This window comes from Pezoporus occidentalis, unplaced genomic scaffold (assembly GCF_034315485.1).
Source record: "Pezoporus occidentalis ecotype Australia unplaced genomic scaffold, CSIRO_AGI_Poc_V1 ctg82, whole genome shotgun sequence".
Taxonomy (NCBI): domain Eukaryota; kingdom Metazoa; phylum Chordata; class Aves; order Psittaciformes; family Psittacidae; genus Pezoporus; species Pezoporus occidentalis.
Window position 1 is genome coordinate 1,252,506 of NW_026916181.1, and position 15,468 is coordinate 1,267,973.

Below are 15,468 nucleotides of genomic sequence, written 5' to 3' on the forward strand. Positions count from 1 at the left end.
CTCTGTCCTTCTCTTCCTCCTTTTTATGCTGCTAAGGGCTGTCTTAGGATTTGTGGGTTTATTGTCTTTCTGCTCTCTTTATTCCCAATTACCTCTTAACTCACACATTGTGTGTTTGTCTGCTTATGAGGTTGCTCGAGTAAGTTGAGCTCTAATTCATCCCGAGTCATGACCATCTGAGGCTTGACAAGAGCAGAGTCTGAATGAGCGAATTTGCTCCAGCGTGTTGGTGTTGGTTAAACAAAGTCTGGAATTGTTTTTCCACATGACAGAATGGTCTTTGTACCAGCCTGAATGCAGACTCAGCTGGAGCGTGACATGTGAGGGAATGGATGTCGGTTGGGAACACAATTACAATGCATGAGGATACTTTGCACTAAGAGAAAATCAGCAAAGGTTGGGACAGAAAGAGGAGCAATGTCTTGGCATTGGCTACCAGAGTTTGCCCCCATGGCCTAAAGAGCTCCTGAGTTTATGGACTCTGAACTGGCACTAACTGAATGAGGAGATCCCACCCTGCTCCTAGGCATGTTTAAGTGATGGTACCTTAAACTATACTGGGGAAGGATTCAGGACAAAAAGTAATCTGGCAAAGAAAGCTAGGGTCCTTGGTCTGTGCTCAAATAGTCTTTCCTTTCCATTTGCACCTCTTAAGACCAACTGTTAATGCTAATCAATCTCCTCCTCAGTCTATCAATAAATTTTTAACAAGTTCACCTACTAATTTCCACGGGAGAAACTCCCTACTGGCAGGTTTTGCTCAGAGATGTGTATTGTTCTGCCTGGTACAGTGCATCCATTACAGATACACACTTGCTTGAGGAAAGACAATGCTCATTCAGAGGGTGAGTGAGTGATTAAGAGCAAGGGAGGAATTTTGGGCATCTAGAAGATTTCAAATGTTTTAGGCTGATGCAAAATGGAGGGGCATTTCCCAGTCCAAGTCTAAGTGCCCAAGCTCTATTTTGCATTCTTAGACAGTTTTAGATGCTTTAGTTAGAAGCAACACCATCACTGGCATGAGAAAAAGCGGAAAACAATATCTGAGGAAGAGTTTCAAATTTCTTCTGACAAAGAAATATCTTTAATTACCTCTTGGCTTCCATTTGGAATGCTTTTACTTCTGAACCAGAGCTTGAAATAAAGCAGCTTTATCCTTGCTGCTGCAAAGATGATGTACTCACTTGACATGGGCTATAGTAGGAAGGTACCTCTTCAGCTGCAAGGCAGCAATAAATTGACAGTCTTTCAAAGGGCAGGGAAGGGAAAACTTGGCCTGTTTGAAGACTGTATGTAACAAAGTGATGGGCTGGTCCCATTTCTGAGGCAGTTAGTAGTATATAGACTATTAACTACAAATATGGAGGAGATTGGAAGGGCTGCAAAGGCGCAATACCTTTTAGGTGAATGATGCAGGGAAAGGGAAGAGTTTAAGCAGGGGAGGGCCTACAGCAAATGTGGTTGCGGCACTTAACATCCCACCTGATTGAGTTAAAATGCCCTAAGCATCCCCTAGATTGGGCATAGCTCATGATAGTTTTCTTCCCTCTGATAAGTGTTTTTGTTGGCTGGTAATCTTAAATTTAGCACAGAGGGGGATTCACAAGAGGAAGATGGATAATGAATAGTCATTCTGTGGATGTCCAGTTTGTTCCTTAATGTACAGGAGCTGATAAGATTGTTTGACTATATGTGTTTCCATGAGAAGCCTTGTGTCACATCCAAAATATATGGGGCTTTCCAGATATTTTCCTGGTGGAACAGCTGCCTCAAAGCAGAAACGGGTTCTATACAAAGGTGACATTGAGCCTCAGCATTCCACCAAAATGTCTCTTTGCTTGGTTTCCTATCTGTTCCAAATACCCTTCTAGCAATTTTCTGAAACTGGGTATAACAACCTGATATGATTCCTTGCAACATATATTCTCTTGCTGAAATATTAATTTAGCAGCTGAGACCCTTTTGAGGATGAATGTACCTCTGGATGACCCAGGCTCCTCACATCTATTGGATGCTCAGCAACCACTTGGGCTGGTGTTAGCTGCTGCATCACCATTTTACCATTTCTGTTTCCCTCATTGCCATGCTGGCAGAAAGGCCAAGAGCATGATAAGCCACAGAGATCTGGTGACTCCTACAGAAGTTGTTTCTCAAGGTCTTTTTCCTGTTTCTACATAAATACCATTATGTGTGTTAGAGGTCCCTTCTGTTATTATGGACCTGTGCTGTACAGCTTTCTTGTACCTTCATTTAAGGAGAATAAACAGATGTGTCTGATACTTCGGAAAATGTTTTGCTAAGGAGATCTCATTTCTCATGGCAGCCTGAAGCAGGCTGGTGGTGGCTGTTTTGGTTTGCCAATGGAAGCCTCTTGGGGCATCTTCAAGGCTGTAGACTTTCTGATTTTGCACATAAAGACAGGTGCTGTCATGCAGCGTGCAGCTAGCAGACCCTTCATTGGAGGTGCATCTCGTTCAGTCCTGGCCATCAGGTGTGCACCATCCTCAAAGTCTTTACTCTCTAGCAACAGAGCCACGCATGAAGAGCAAAATAAAACCTTATGAACAGGCTTCAGAGTGGCTGTGCTCAAGCTTGCCCTGCCCTGAATGGAGCAAACACAGAATTGCAAAACCCCCAAGTCACATGAATGCTGTGTCCAAGCTAAGGGAAGCCAGCACATGACAGCCCCAGGCTGCTGCTCAGTGCTCCCATCGCTCAGCAGCACTGCAGTTTGCATTCAGTTTTTCATACATGTGAATGTACAGCATGACCCCCACGTGCCCTTGCATGTTCCCAGTTGTTTCCTTTGCCCTCTGTGGCTGAGCCAGTGTTGATTTTGTTCTCTAGCTGATTAAATCCAAAGTTTCTTTTTTCCTGACTCGGCTAGAATATAAATGTGCAAATACTGTTCTTGCAGAATTGATGGGGAAATCCTGGAAATGCTACCTAAAAGTTGTGTTTTCCTTATTGGGTGATGTGAATATGGCAACTTAAGTCTTTTTATGGTACTGGAAGGGCTGTTTTGAAAGCTGACTGGTGCTGCTCATCCATTCAGTAAGTGACCCTTAACTGTTGTGTTCAGGCTGGAAGTAGCCTAAAGATTTTCACAGAAAGGGTGAGAACATGTTTTTTTCTTTTTAGATACCACCAAACCAGAACCACTGAGTTAAATTTGTATCAGGTTATGATGAAAAAGAGTATCCAAATGCTTCTGTTTTTTTGCAGAGTTGGCTTAGGTGTCTGTTCAGTATTGCTGCTGCAGTGGTTTCTTAGCCACCTGTCCTGCATCCAGAGAGTCCTTTGTGGTTATCCCTTAAGGTTTGAGCTGAGGTCTTCATGGGTAATAGACCCTCAATGAATGAGGATTGTAGCTGGGCAGGAGGCAGAGCATGGGACTAGCTGACCAGTTGGGACCAGTTGGAGGGGGCGTCCACGTCAGTAGGTCCCTGGCTCTGTTGCCTTCACTGGAAGGGCCAGGAGGAGTTTGGATTCCAGCTTTTTGACCTGTTCACATGCCTACATCTTCCCTCTGGTGTGAATTGCAGTGTTCCTGCAAAAAGTAGCCTTATGGTCATGCAGACCTTGATGTATGAAAACTTGCAAACTGATGAGATTATGGAATTTTTTAATGCTTCCTATTTTTCAGAGAAGTGAAATTTAAGAGGCAGTGGTTACTAAGGTGAAAACATTGTCATTCATCTGCAGTCAGTTTTGTCTGAACAACCACTTAAAACCACACCAGCTAACTGTTAAACTGCAAAGTGTTCCTTGTTCTATGACATAGTTTCAGCCCAAACTCCAGGATGACCTGGAGTGGGAATTCCTAAGCAGAATTTGGTGGTTTTAGGGAGCTCAATCTCTTATTTAGCAAGGAATCCACCCACATGTGAAGCTTAAAAATGAGACGTTCCCACCCAACTTAGTCACCCCACCCAGGTGACCTTTTGACAGCTCATGCTAAGATGCTTGAGGTATTTATTCCTGTAAAGTGCAAAGGCTTCTATGTCTAACTTCCCAAAATCTCAACATAAGGAGAATGAATCTCACCTGTTGTTTGCAGCAGCTGGGGTAGAGGTTCAAGATAGAGTATACCACAAGCAGATAGCTTCAGTTCAGCTCTTCCTGAAAACAATCTAAAGACTATAGTTACATCTTCATTAGTAAATAAATGCAGTCTATCCCATAGCTAAGTAGTTATTGCATAAGCTATACATAGCAAACTTCTCCTTACCTCCCAAACCAGCACAATTATGTGCAAGCTACCTGTTTCAAATGGTCCCTGGACTGCATCCTGGGAATTCTGGGAGAGGCACAGCTGGCACACAGCAAAACTGTGCCAAATTCTCTGCCACTAATTTAGCAATGTAAATCTTTGTGTCATATCCTTGTTTGCTTACTAGTGTGAACGTAGCCTTTAAGCGTGTGCTACAGCCATGGTAGAGAGAGGATAAATGTGGACAAACCATACTCAGTCACTTGAGTTTTCTGTTTTGCTTCATGAAGTTAAAAGAATCTCAGAGTTTTGTATGTTTATCACCATTAGTAACGGTGATAATTCAGTATCAGAATCAACTGATTCTGCCCATAGTATCTCCGCCACTTGGCCTTTTTCCAGAGCAGTGTCTTATGACGTGTTTTTAGTTGGCTGTGTTCACTTCCTCTGATTTCTTTTGGGAGGCAGGGCTGGGAAGGAGGAAGCTACTGGAGTTTGCTCACTTGGGTTTGCTGGCTTTGTTGTTAAATGCTGCCCACTTCCACTTTACGCAAGCTTTCCTTGTTGACGCAGCATTTGTGACATATAACCAGCAGTGCAGTGTCTTACTTGGAGGATTGGATGTGTGGGTATGGCTGGCACAGCTCTACAGCTCCATACTACAGCTTGTAGTGCCAAAAAATGTGGACAGAGGCACTGGAGCAAAAAACTGGTGAGAGATATGGGAAGAGATGCTCTGCTTCATCCTTTGCTGCCTTGTACTTCAGGGATTATTGTCTTTTTTTCTGGGAGAATGCATCTGGCACTGAGCAGCATTAACACATATAAGAAATGTAGGGCCTTTTCCAGTCATGTGGAAGAGGTAATGCGGACCACCTGAGAAGATCTTCAATTTAGGGCATCAGGAAAATGGGCTGTTGCCTCTGTTGTCTTCCATGACACTGGCTTGTGTTGAGCTGTTTGATTTCTGTATCCTCTTTCAACATTTTCAAATGCTTTGGGGACAGGAATTACACCTGTCTGTGCTGTCAAGAGCAAGAAAGGCTGGTTGTTTGCAATGAGCACTGAAGCCTTGTTAGATGGATTCTCCTGCTAGGGAGTTTATGTGTATTTTCTGTGTTGTGTCCAGGACATGTGCACAGCTGAAGCAACTGCATCACTGCTCCACGTGGAAGAAACCTTCTCAGCATGCCTGGCACGGATAGATGCTCTCATCCTCAAGCCTCTACTCCAGGCAGGTAGGTCAGAGAAGACTACTTTTTTGTCTGTAGTCCTAGCCTTGAGTCATTGGCATAGCTATGAAATGATTTGTAATTAAAACTCAGCAGCTGAGGACTTGCTAGAGGCTGTTTTGCTAGAGTGAGTGGTATGTAAAGATATTTGATTTAAGATGGTGAGCCCTTAAGTATGGCTATGGCCTTTCATCTAAGCTTAGGACTGTGGTTTCTGTTTATTTAGAGGCTGATCCAGATTCTAACCAGTGTCAACCTGCTGTGAGGCTTGTTTCCAGCATGGTACGCAAAAATCCAAACTGCATGTCACATATGCAACCCCTAATCAATGCCCGTTCTGCTTCCCTGCTCTTGGTCCATGGTCATGTCTGTGTTTGAAGGTAAAACTTGTGGGCGCAGGTTCTGAGCTGGCAGTAAATCAGAGCAGCTCCACTGAAATAACAAATTCATATAAATATTCATAAGCCTGTCTGGCCAAAAGTGGTATGACTGGATTAGGACCATAGCGTGGTTCCCTCTTACGTCACTGCCTTTTTGGTGTAGCCTCCAAGGAGATTGGGAACAGCCCTTCAGGCCAGGGACAGAAAATTTTCTGCTGGTGCTCATGTCTGAGCCTCTTGGTCTGCCCTGACCACATGCCCCGCAAGAATGTGAAGGACAAAGCCTTAGCATGTGTAGCCCATGCAATTACTCATAGGGACACAACCCTAAATAATCTTCATCTCCTTCCTCCCTGTCATTGTTTTCCTACAAGAATGTATGTCCTTTACACTGAAAAACTGGAATGAGTATTATATGTAGGCAATGCTTTCCACAAGATTTCTTGGAGTTGGGGGTTTCTGAGAGCATTTTTCTTCCATCTTTTCGTCAAAGAGCCTACTGACCAGAAGGGAAAGGAGAACTTAAAGCTCTTCCTGCTCCTGAATGACCAATTTCAAGCTCTCTGGAACCTCACCGAAGAAAATTACCGGATTCTGAAACAGAAATGTAGCACCTCTGAGGCATTCTGCATCCAGGACATTTACACTGTCTGGAAAGGAGACCTGTTTCTAAACCTCTACATCCAGTAAGTACAGAAGCATTTTCAGTAGCTGAAGGGACCAAATTACCAAATTTATCAACTTGTAGGTTGGTGCAATTAATTTGTACATTTAATTTGTTCAGTCTTGTCCACTAGTGTTCAGTCATTAGGTCAGTGAAGTGGTTTCATTCACTGCTCACGACAGTGCTGTGCAGACAGCATAGTAAGTAGCCCTTTTTGTAGCTGTGAGAATGCTTGAAACCAGGACAATGCTTGTACGAGAATATTTTCTTACAAATATAGGGTTTTTTAATGCATCTTAAAAGCGGGAAGAGGATAGGGGGTAGAATTTGTGTCTGGGTCATTTGTGAAAGTGAAGCCTGAGCTGTCATCAGGGAACAGAAAGATGTGTTTAAAGGACTCAGCAGGGACATGGACAGAAGATGTCACCAGGCACAGTTCCTATTTTGTGTTTGTGCCACAGTTTTATGCTTTTGGGAAGGATATGATGTGTATGAGCAAGTGATGGATGTAGTGTGATGAGAAAAACATACTGCCCCATTGCTCTTTCTGTAATTAACTACATCTGTTCCCCATCTGTCTGTAATGCAAAATAAAATGTTTACCAAAAACACTGCAGTGTATATAACCTGTGTTGATGTCCTAGACAGAAAGCTGTCATTTGTGGACATCTGAGATGACATAAAAATCAGACAGTATTCAATCCTTCATTCCTCATGTTGACCATAAATGTGGCCAAGCCAATACAGATGGGCTTATATCGTCTGTGCAGTTTGGCACCCACACACGAGAGATGGGCATACTGACTTCTGAGCGTTGCTGTTCATCTAGTCTTGGTTTTGATGGTTTTATGCATGTGGGGTGAGGAGGAAGGAGGACTGCTTTATATTTTGTTTTTACTTGGCATCATTTAAAAAAAGCGATGTACAAGGTTTGCCTTTATATGAATGGGGTTTGGAGCAGTGTGTGTTGCTCATTTGGGAACTGATTCAATGAATTAAAACTGATTTGCTTTAGGCATGTGAAAGATGAAAACTTGTGCTGAGGTTTCAGATGACATAAAGGAAAGCTTATCTTAAGATCTAATTTCCCCTCACTTCAAAATTAAAACCTGTTTTTGTTGTGTGTCATGCAAAGAAAAGGCTGGTTCCTACCCACCTCTGCTGACTCACTCTGTGCAGTCCTGATCCTAACAATGTCTCGTCCTTATTGGAGTAATATAGAACAAAGCAGAACTGATGTTTATGGGCCTGAAAATCAGCAGCAAATGCATGTCCCTGAAAAATGTAAATAGTGATAATTAGTCTGGGCATTTTCTTAACTTACCTGGAAACAATACTGGGAGAAAGTGTATTTGCTGACAAAATATGGCTCGATCTCCCCCTAGTGTGAGATGAGATACACTGGCGTGGGACACCTTGACTTTAATTTACCATTAGTAATACAGGCCTGCTACTTTTACTTCAACCAGTGGAAATTCATACATCTGACGCTGATCTTAAGCTCATCATCTGTAGGTTAGCTTTCCAGGACAGTTGTGTAAGCTTACTTCTGCTTCTGCTAAGTGCCAGGATGATTTAAACCTCCTGTATTGCAAAAATCAACCAGGCAGTTACAGCAAGGAGCTGGTAAAGGAGGCAAAAGGGGACTCAGCCAAGGTGAAAAGTATGGTAGCTATGTATCTCTGTGCCTTCCTTGGAAAGGTGGACCTGACATGGCATTTTCAAATTAGATTCTTCCATTTATCACTTAAGCCTTTTAGCTGATGTACACCTCTAACTCAACTCATGTTTCTGTGTGCTTGTTTGTTTTTTTTCTTGCCAACAGATATTTTGTCACTTTCGCAAACTACGTTGTAGTCCATGGCTTTGAACATGCCACAAAGAGCAAAAGGTCAGTGGGATGAAAAATGCTTGTTGAAGGGGCTGATAGGAACACAGTGATATTGTAGGGTTAAGACAATTGTAAGGTTAAGCCAGAGCAAGCAGCACCTTGCACAGCACCTCACCGTGATCTCTCTTCATGGTTCAGTGCCTCTGTTCTGAACTGGCCATACTGGTTGTTTCTGCCATCTTCTGAGACTGTGGCAGTAGCTGTCTGAAGGCTTTCTCTACATATCTGTCCCCATCTCTTTCTAGCCATGCTCAACTCCTTTTGTAGGTGAGGAAACCTGTAAATGTGGAATTTGGAGGATTCAGATAAGGGGTGGGACCTGAGAAGGGGTGATGTGGGAATCTGGCAGATTTCCACTGCTTGTCCCAGATGTTGTCAGATTCTCATGAAAATAGCAAATGAATATATGAATGCTAGATGTGAGCAGATTCACAGCTGCTTTACCCATGTCACCCTCTTGGTGTGCAAACCATTGTGAAAGTCATGCTATATTCTGTCCACCTGCAGGGGTGGTTCCTATTTGCAGAGACAGCTGGGCCAGAGGCAGGATGGATGGTGCTCATTTGCCTCATTTCTGTGTGTTTGGTGTACAGATATATTTGCACTATGTTATCTCCTTCTCTCTCAAGTCTTTCTATACCCTCTCTGGGGGTGAGTTTGCATATAAAGTTAGGGAGGTAAGGAGAGGAAATTTGCAGAAAAAAAACATTTGATGAACTTTGCCTTAATTCACTATCTCGCAGTGAAGCCTGGAAGCACCATAAGACAGTGCTGAAACAATTCCTCACAGACTTCACCTCCGAGACCTCCATGTCACTGGCTTTATATACTGTTCTTCACAAACCTATCCGAGATCATATAATGCAATATATACTGCTCCTTACCAAGCTGAATGAGGTTCTCAAAGAGGTAGGAAGTTTCTACATGATGTTACTTGACTGGCTTATGCTAACACTTATGCTTGTGGGGCTTTGGTGTTGGTGTCAGTGAATCCAAAGCAGGCTGGAAGGAAACTTATTTCCAGTGGACATCTGCAGTGGTAGTAACCAGCACCAGTGGAGTGCAGCCCACCAGAAGGTCTCAAAGCAACAAAAGTGGCTGCTCCAGCATAGTACAAGCTACTCACCATATAAAGAACCTGCAAAGGGTCAAGTAACTGCCCTAAGGTTGCGCACTTCTGCTGGTCGCAAAGATAATGGTAGGTTTGGGATGCTTTCCTAGGCTAGCTTTGGGAGAGGGCTGGATGATAAATTCTCATTAGCCACTTGGATTCAGAGCTGCTGAAGTTGTTCTGCATCCGTAGCCCAGAGAGTAATGTTCTGCACAGGCGTGCCGGAAGCATTGCTCAAGCCCTGCCTTCTTTTATCAGGGCTCTGAAAAGGACGTGGTTACCAGTGCCATCAAGGAATACATGAAGCTTGAGTCTTTCATCAGCCAAGTCCTGGATGAAGCTTGTTTTACCAAGTCCTTATGGAAATCCTTGGGCTACAAATTCACAGTGAGTTACGGATGTAGAAAGTGGCTTGATGGGGGAGCACTTTTAGAGGTCTTCCACTTCTACTTACCCATGGAGAAAATTTAATATGGATCAAGAATTTGAGGCTTGGTTTGAAGCCAACAGAGCAGGGCAGTGTGGAAGCCTTGGAGAAACCTTATGGTCACTGGGTGCTCTAGATGTTGAGTGCTGTGTCCAGTTATGTTGTTACTGTCAGCTTGTGCCACTAGTCAGAAGACTTCTGCAGGAACTGTTGACTTGATTTGTCCTTTCCCAAATCCTGATGTTTCCTGATGCTTTTGGTCCTTCATCTTGACCTCTGTGGTTCCCTCTGCAGGACATGCTCTGTGTACCTGAAAGGAGGCTGCTGGAAGATAGCAAAAATCTTCCTATCTCTGCCAGCACAAATCGATCAGACCGGATCTTGCTCTTTGATGATGTCCTTGTGCTGATTCAGGCAAGTCTGCAGTCTTTCAAAGGGATTGGAAGGGCAGTGCAGATAAATGACAGTAAAATTCATGTTTCTTTGATGCTGAAAATGAAACATATCTTGACTCTTGGCAAAACCTTGTCTCAGATCCATGCACCTGTGGTTTGCATTGGAGAATAAAAGAAAGCCTAATGAAGGAGGACTAGGGGAGCGTCCACATATTTTTTTTTTTTTCCCTGATAAATGTATGCTATCCAGCCACCACAGGCACTTTTCTAGTAACGCAAGCCCATGCCTGCATATGAATCAGTTGACTTCTGTCCTTGTTTATGCAAAGGGGGGCTGATGGTCGAAGATACATACAGTAAGCACTCTTGCATGGGAATAAACATGATCTTTCATTGTTGACTCTGCTAGTGGCATATGAGCAGAAGTTGCAGGTGTTCTTGGGGCTATTTCAGGGATTTGGGGCCTGGGTGTGAGGCAGACAGGGAGTGTCTACGGTCACGGATAGCTAGATGAATAACGTGTTCAAAGCTGTTCTGCAGCATGTTAAGTAAGTCCAGCTTGGCTTGCTCTGACTGATAGCACCCATAATCTAGCAGGGCTCTTTTTATGTGCACCTCTCTCTGCTTGCTCTTTAGTCATGTGCCAGCGCCTTGGGTGTCCAAACATGACTGTCTTGTGAACTGATACGTCTTAGGGGTTCCTCCAAACATGAGCCTTTGTGATAATGCTGGGCAGTTCTACTCAGCTTGCAGGGCCTAGGCCTGAGGAAATAGGGTGGTGATTATCTCATCAACTTTACACTGTGGATTTCTTAGCACAGTCACGATCTCACTGTGAGCAAGTGCCCCCAGGCTCCCTTTATAGGCAGGGGAGAGAAACATGCACTGCCTGGGTGTGTTTTATCTGACCTATTTCAGATGCCCAAATTAGGATGAGTTGAATCATGTCCTCAACTCCATTGACTAGGAAGAGAGCACAGGGTAACTAACTCACACAGATACTTACATTGTAGACACCTCTGTTCAGTCAATGGCTCTAAACCACTATGTTCCATCTGCTGCTATGACTCTTATTGAGGCTTGGGGGGGACATAACTGGGCTGAGATTAAACTGGTTAGCTTGGGCTGATAGCAGGAGTCTGCTCATGAGGGTTCTGGTGCTGGGAATCTGAGCCTCCTCTCTTCGCTGTTCCCTTAAATCGGCTACCTACATCAGTGATTAACTGTGGTGAATTCCATAGTGCTAGTCCTAGAATCATAGAATCTTAGAATGATTTGGGTTGTAAGGGATCTTAAAGATCTTTCAGTTGCACTCCCTGCTGCCACAGGCAGGGACACCTTCCACTAGACCAGGTTGCTCAAAGCCCCTGTGTCCAACCTGGCCTTGAACCCTGCCAGGGATGGGGCAGCCACAGCTTCTCTGGGCAACCTGTGCCAGGGCCTCACCACCCTCACAGGGAAGAACTTCTTCCTCACATTGCATCTAAATCTCCCCTCTGCCATTTTAAAGCCATTCTCCCTTGTCTTATCATGGCATGCACTTGTCAAAAGTCCCTCTCCAGATTTCTTGTAGGCCCCCTTTAGGTATTGGAAGGCTGCTATAGTCTAGTACCTAACCTTGGCCAAGTACATCATTACAGACAGCAACCCTGTAGTTTGGGCATGGGGACTTTACACACAGAAGAGAGATGTAATATTAAAAGCAGCATTTCAATCATTTTAGTTTCTTCTTTTTGATGTACTATTGATCAAAATAGTGACTTCTTAAATGTACTTATGGGCCACTGTTAGCTGTCCCATCTGGAGTCCAAATCCTAGATAGATCATAAGCAAAACTGGGGCATGCTGGGTGCCAGTGGTGGTTTGGGGGTGCTGACATGTGATAGGGAAGATACTCCTGTAGTGCTATCCTAGAAGGTCTGCTACTGTTAGTTGTAGCCATGGCGTTATGGAACACCACTTACAAATGTTAAACTAAGAACTTTCTTCCTTCTCCTACCTTTCTTCAACCTCTAATGTCTGTTGTTGTAGTGTGGGATAGATGTGGACATCAAAAGAGGGAATTTACAGTTCTGCTAGTCTTGCTCTGCTGCTTAGTGGGTCAAAGTGTGATGTTTACATCAATAACAGGAACATCTTCTGCCTTTTATTCCAGGGAAACAGCTTTCAGAGTTTTGATCTGAAACTTGTGTGGGTAGATGACAACTGCAGGCAGAAATCAGCTCCGGGACTGTAAGTGAAAAATTTCCACTTGGAGATTAAAAAAAAAAAAAAAAGAAAAGTATTCAACTTGATTGTGAAATGAAGAAAATTACTCAAAATTTTGTCCCATCTCTTTTCTACCTAGTGGGATTGGTTCTGGGATATGGGCAATTGCAGCACCTCTCAGATGGGATCACAGCAGCTTGGAATTGGGTTGCTTGCCTTTGCTGACATATTGAAATCAATAACAAAATTGTTTTGTCTCCAGGCTTAGACAACAAAGATGAGTTAACTAGATGAGACAACTTCTTGAGAAGGAAAAACTCACTGCAAAAGAACTACTAGTTCCTAAAGAGGAATGGGAAGAGCGGGAACTGTTTAACTGAGGATTTCGTGGTCTGTAATGTCTTTTTCTTCACAGGTATGGACTCCGTATTGTAACCCCAGAAGAAACATTCTTTCTCTCTGCTAAGGACCCGCAGATGAAGGTTAGCAGTGGGCAGGGTGTTTCTACTCCACCTGAAATGCAGCACACTAAGTTTTGAAATAGGGGAATAGTACAGAGGGGATGGCAGCTCTGTAGTAGAGGTCACTACTGAGTGGAAGCTGAAATCCCTTTAAGCGTCAGGATTTTAGCTTCCTGATCAGAAGACAGATTAGTGGGCTCTGTAACTGCTTAAATGCAACTGAGGTGTTTCCTCTTTGATTTTTGTTGGTTTTGTTTTTTTTTGTTTTGTTTTGTTTTTTTTTAATTTTTATTTATTATTTAAAGCAGAATAATAAGCAATGTGGGGTTTGTTGGTTTGTTGTTGGCTTGGATTTTTTTCTCCCTCTGTTGAGCCAATACTGGCTTAGATGGCCAGAGGTGGCCTAGACAGTTGATGGTAGATGAAGAATACCCAGGTGCTGGAAGTGGTCTGCCCTGGGCAGTAGCGTATGCTACAGTCTCATCAGCATGGTTCTGTGTCAAGGCAAATTAGTGGTGGTGAGAGTCAGGCTTAAATGGCATGGAAGTGTTGTGCATTGGTGCAGTATCCAACTTGTGGAATCCAAGATAACACCTTCTGTTGATGCTGTAGATGGGCCATAACTCACCAGCCGGGGCAGGTGAATGGCACAGAATCAATGGGAACCGAACAGCTTCTTGCAGCCTCTCCTGAAGTATCTCTTGTTGGAAGCTATTGCGCTTTCTTCACTTGTTAGTCCAGCATTCTTCTTCCTCTGCCCCCAGGCTGTTTGGCAATGGAAGCTGAACCAGGCTGTCCGCCAGGCGCTGAATGGGAAGCGAGATTTCCCATTGTGGGGCAAGACTGGTGAAGGCACTGGGCCCCCATCCTGCCGCTTCTTCACCTATGTCTTCAAGCTGGAGGGCAAGTTCAAGAGTGCATCCTATGAGGGCGAGTGGCACTGGGGAAAGCCGCACGGCAAGTAAGGAGCCTTTATTGCCCCTTTCCTAAACAAGAACCTGCAAGGACAGTCCTGTCTTTGTGTAGCACTGACTGGATCTAGTGGTTGTACAGGTAGAGGTATAGATGTCACAGAATGCCTGTGGTCATGAGGTGTTCCATCCCATGCTGAGGATCTGGACCATAGACTCTGGACTGGTGATCTCCCAGGGCATGTCAGCCTCTCTAGTTACCACCTCACTTGTTTCCAGAGGGAAATCTGGTATTGAGGACAGATTCAGGTGGCATTTGGGACACATTTGCTTGATTTCAGGGCTTAGTCAAAGCACAAGTCCTAACAGATGATCTATTGTATTATAGATGTCTCACTAGTGGTTCATGCAGTAAATTGTAAAGACTGCCCCTAATAATGTGATAATGATCACATAGAAGGAACTGCACTGGTTTATGCCTGTAATTAGGATTTAGACTTGAGCTAATGTTTATTTTCAAGACCTTGGCCTGAGGCATAAAATCTTAACATCATCATTACAGCAAAAAAAAACCAACAAAAACCCATCAAAACCTCAGTAAAAAGCCTTTGCTTGTGAAAGAGACGTATTTTTTATCCTGTGCTATCAAAATCTATTTTAACATCCAAATTATTATCAATGGAATTAAACAAACAACAATAAAAAGTCTCAAATGCATTTTTTTTTTTTTTGAGAACATGAGAACTGCTCAATAAATCCAACTGAAGTTTAAGAGCAAACTCTGCCAAAAGGGAATGGTCTGTAAATCAAAGGTTAAACCTTCCCAACCAAAATCTTTTTGGTATAGGATAGAGTACAGTCTCTGTTTTTTGGGAAAACATGAAATATAAGCAACCTCTTCAGACACAAAAACATCCTGGTTTGAAAGATTTATACTTCCTGAGTTTTACACAGTTTGTTTATAGTTATTATTGAAGCAAAAAGGGTTTAGTGACTTAGTTTGAGAGAGACTTAAAATAATGAGAATATCCCAAATCAAAAGCTTAATCCTGAATCTTCTATGGAAAAGGTTGTGCCCTGCCCCAGAATAGCATCAAATAGGTGTTTAGAGGAGAGCTATGCCTGACTCAGTCCTTTACAGCATCCCCACTTCCCCAGCACCTGCACTCCTATTAGAGATCTGAAAACCACTGTGTGCAGACACAGAGGGACAAGGACCTCTCCTAGCATTTTGTGTCCCTCTGTTTTAGGGTTGGGGAAATGGAATTAATATCTCTGCTGCTTCAGATTAAGACACTTGACTGGGACATCCCAGCAAATCTGTGACAGAATTAAGTGATTTCAGGTGCTTTTAATACCTGAGGTTTTAATTGCTGAATTTCTAAGCCTTCTTTCCCACTCCTGAAACTACTCTTCTAGGTGACTTGCTACTAATAAAAGGTTACAGATCAGCAAAGCTGGCCTTGATGGCTTGTCCACCTCCAAGGAGAGGCTGGCATGGCAAAGCCTATAAGCAGAAAGCTGTAGCAATGTGAATCAGGGCTCTTCAACCTAAACATCAGCATTTTTCACTGA

At 43.4% G+C, this 15,468-nt stretch overlaps 1 protein-coding gene across 5 annotated transcripts in view; it reads left to right on the plus strand.

Moving 5' to 3' along the window:
• Positions 1–15,468, plus strand: part of ALS2CL (ALS2 C-terminal like) — a 66,381-nt gene that overhangs the window by 32,831 nt on the left and 18,082 nt on the right. For 4 of the 5 annotated variants that reach the window (XM_062603909.1, XM_062603906.1, XM_062603908.1 and 1 more), the window contains exons 2-10: positions 5,343–5,451; positions 6,319–6,511; positions 8,315–8,380; positions 9,124–9,289; positions 9,750–9,878; positions 10,213–10,338; positions 12,475–12,545; positions 12,937–13,003; positions 13,747–13,943. In XM_062603909.1, the coding sequence (XP_062459893.1) occupies positions 5,346–5,451; positions 6,319–6,511; positions 8,315–8,380; positions 9,124–9,289; positions 9,750–9,878; positions 10,213–10,338; positions 12,475–12,545; positions 12,937–13,003; positions 13,747–13,943 (1,121 nt within the window). In that variant the 5' untranslated portion in view covers positions 5,343–5,345. Of the gene's footprint in view, positions 1–4,829; positions 4,926–5,342; positions 5,452–6,318; positions 6,512–8,314; positions 8,381–9,123; positions 9,290–9,749; positions 9,879–10,212; positions 10,339–12,474; positions 12,546–12,936; positions 13,004–13,746; positions 13,944–15,468 lie in introns of those variants that run through there. The other variant, XM_062603905.1, reaches the window with a different exon arrangement.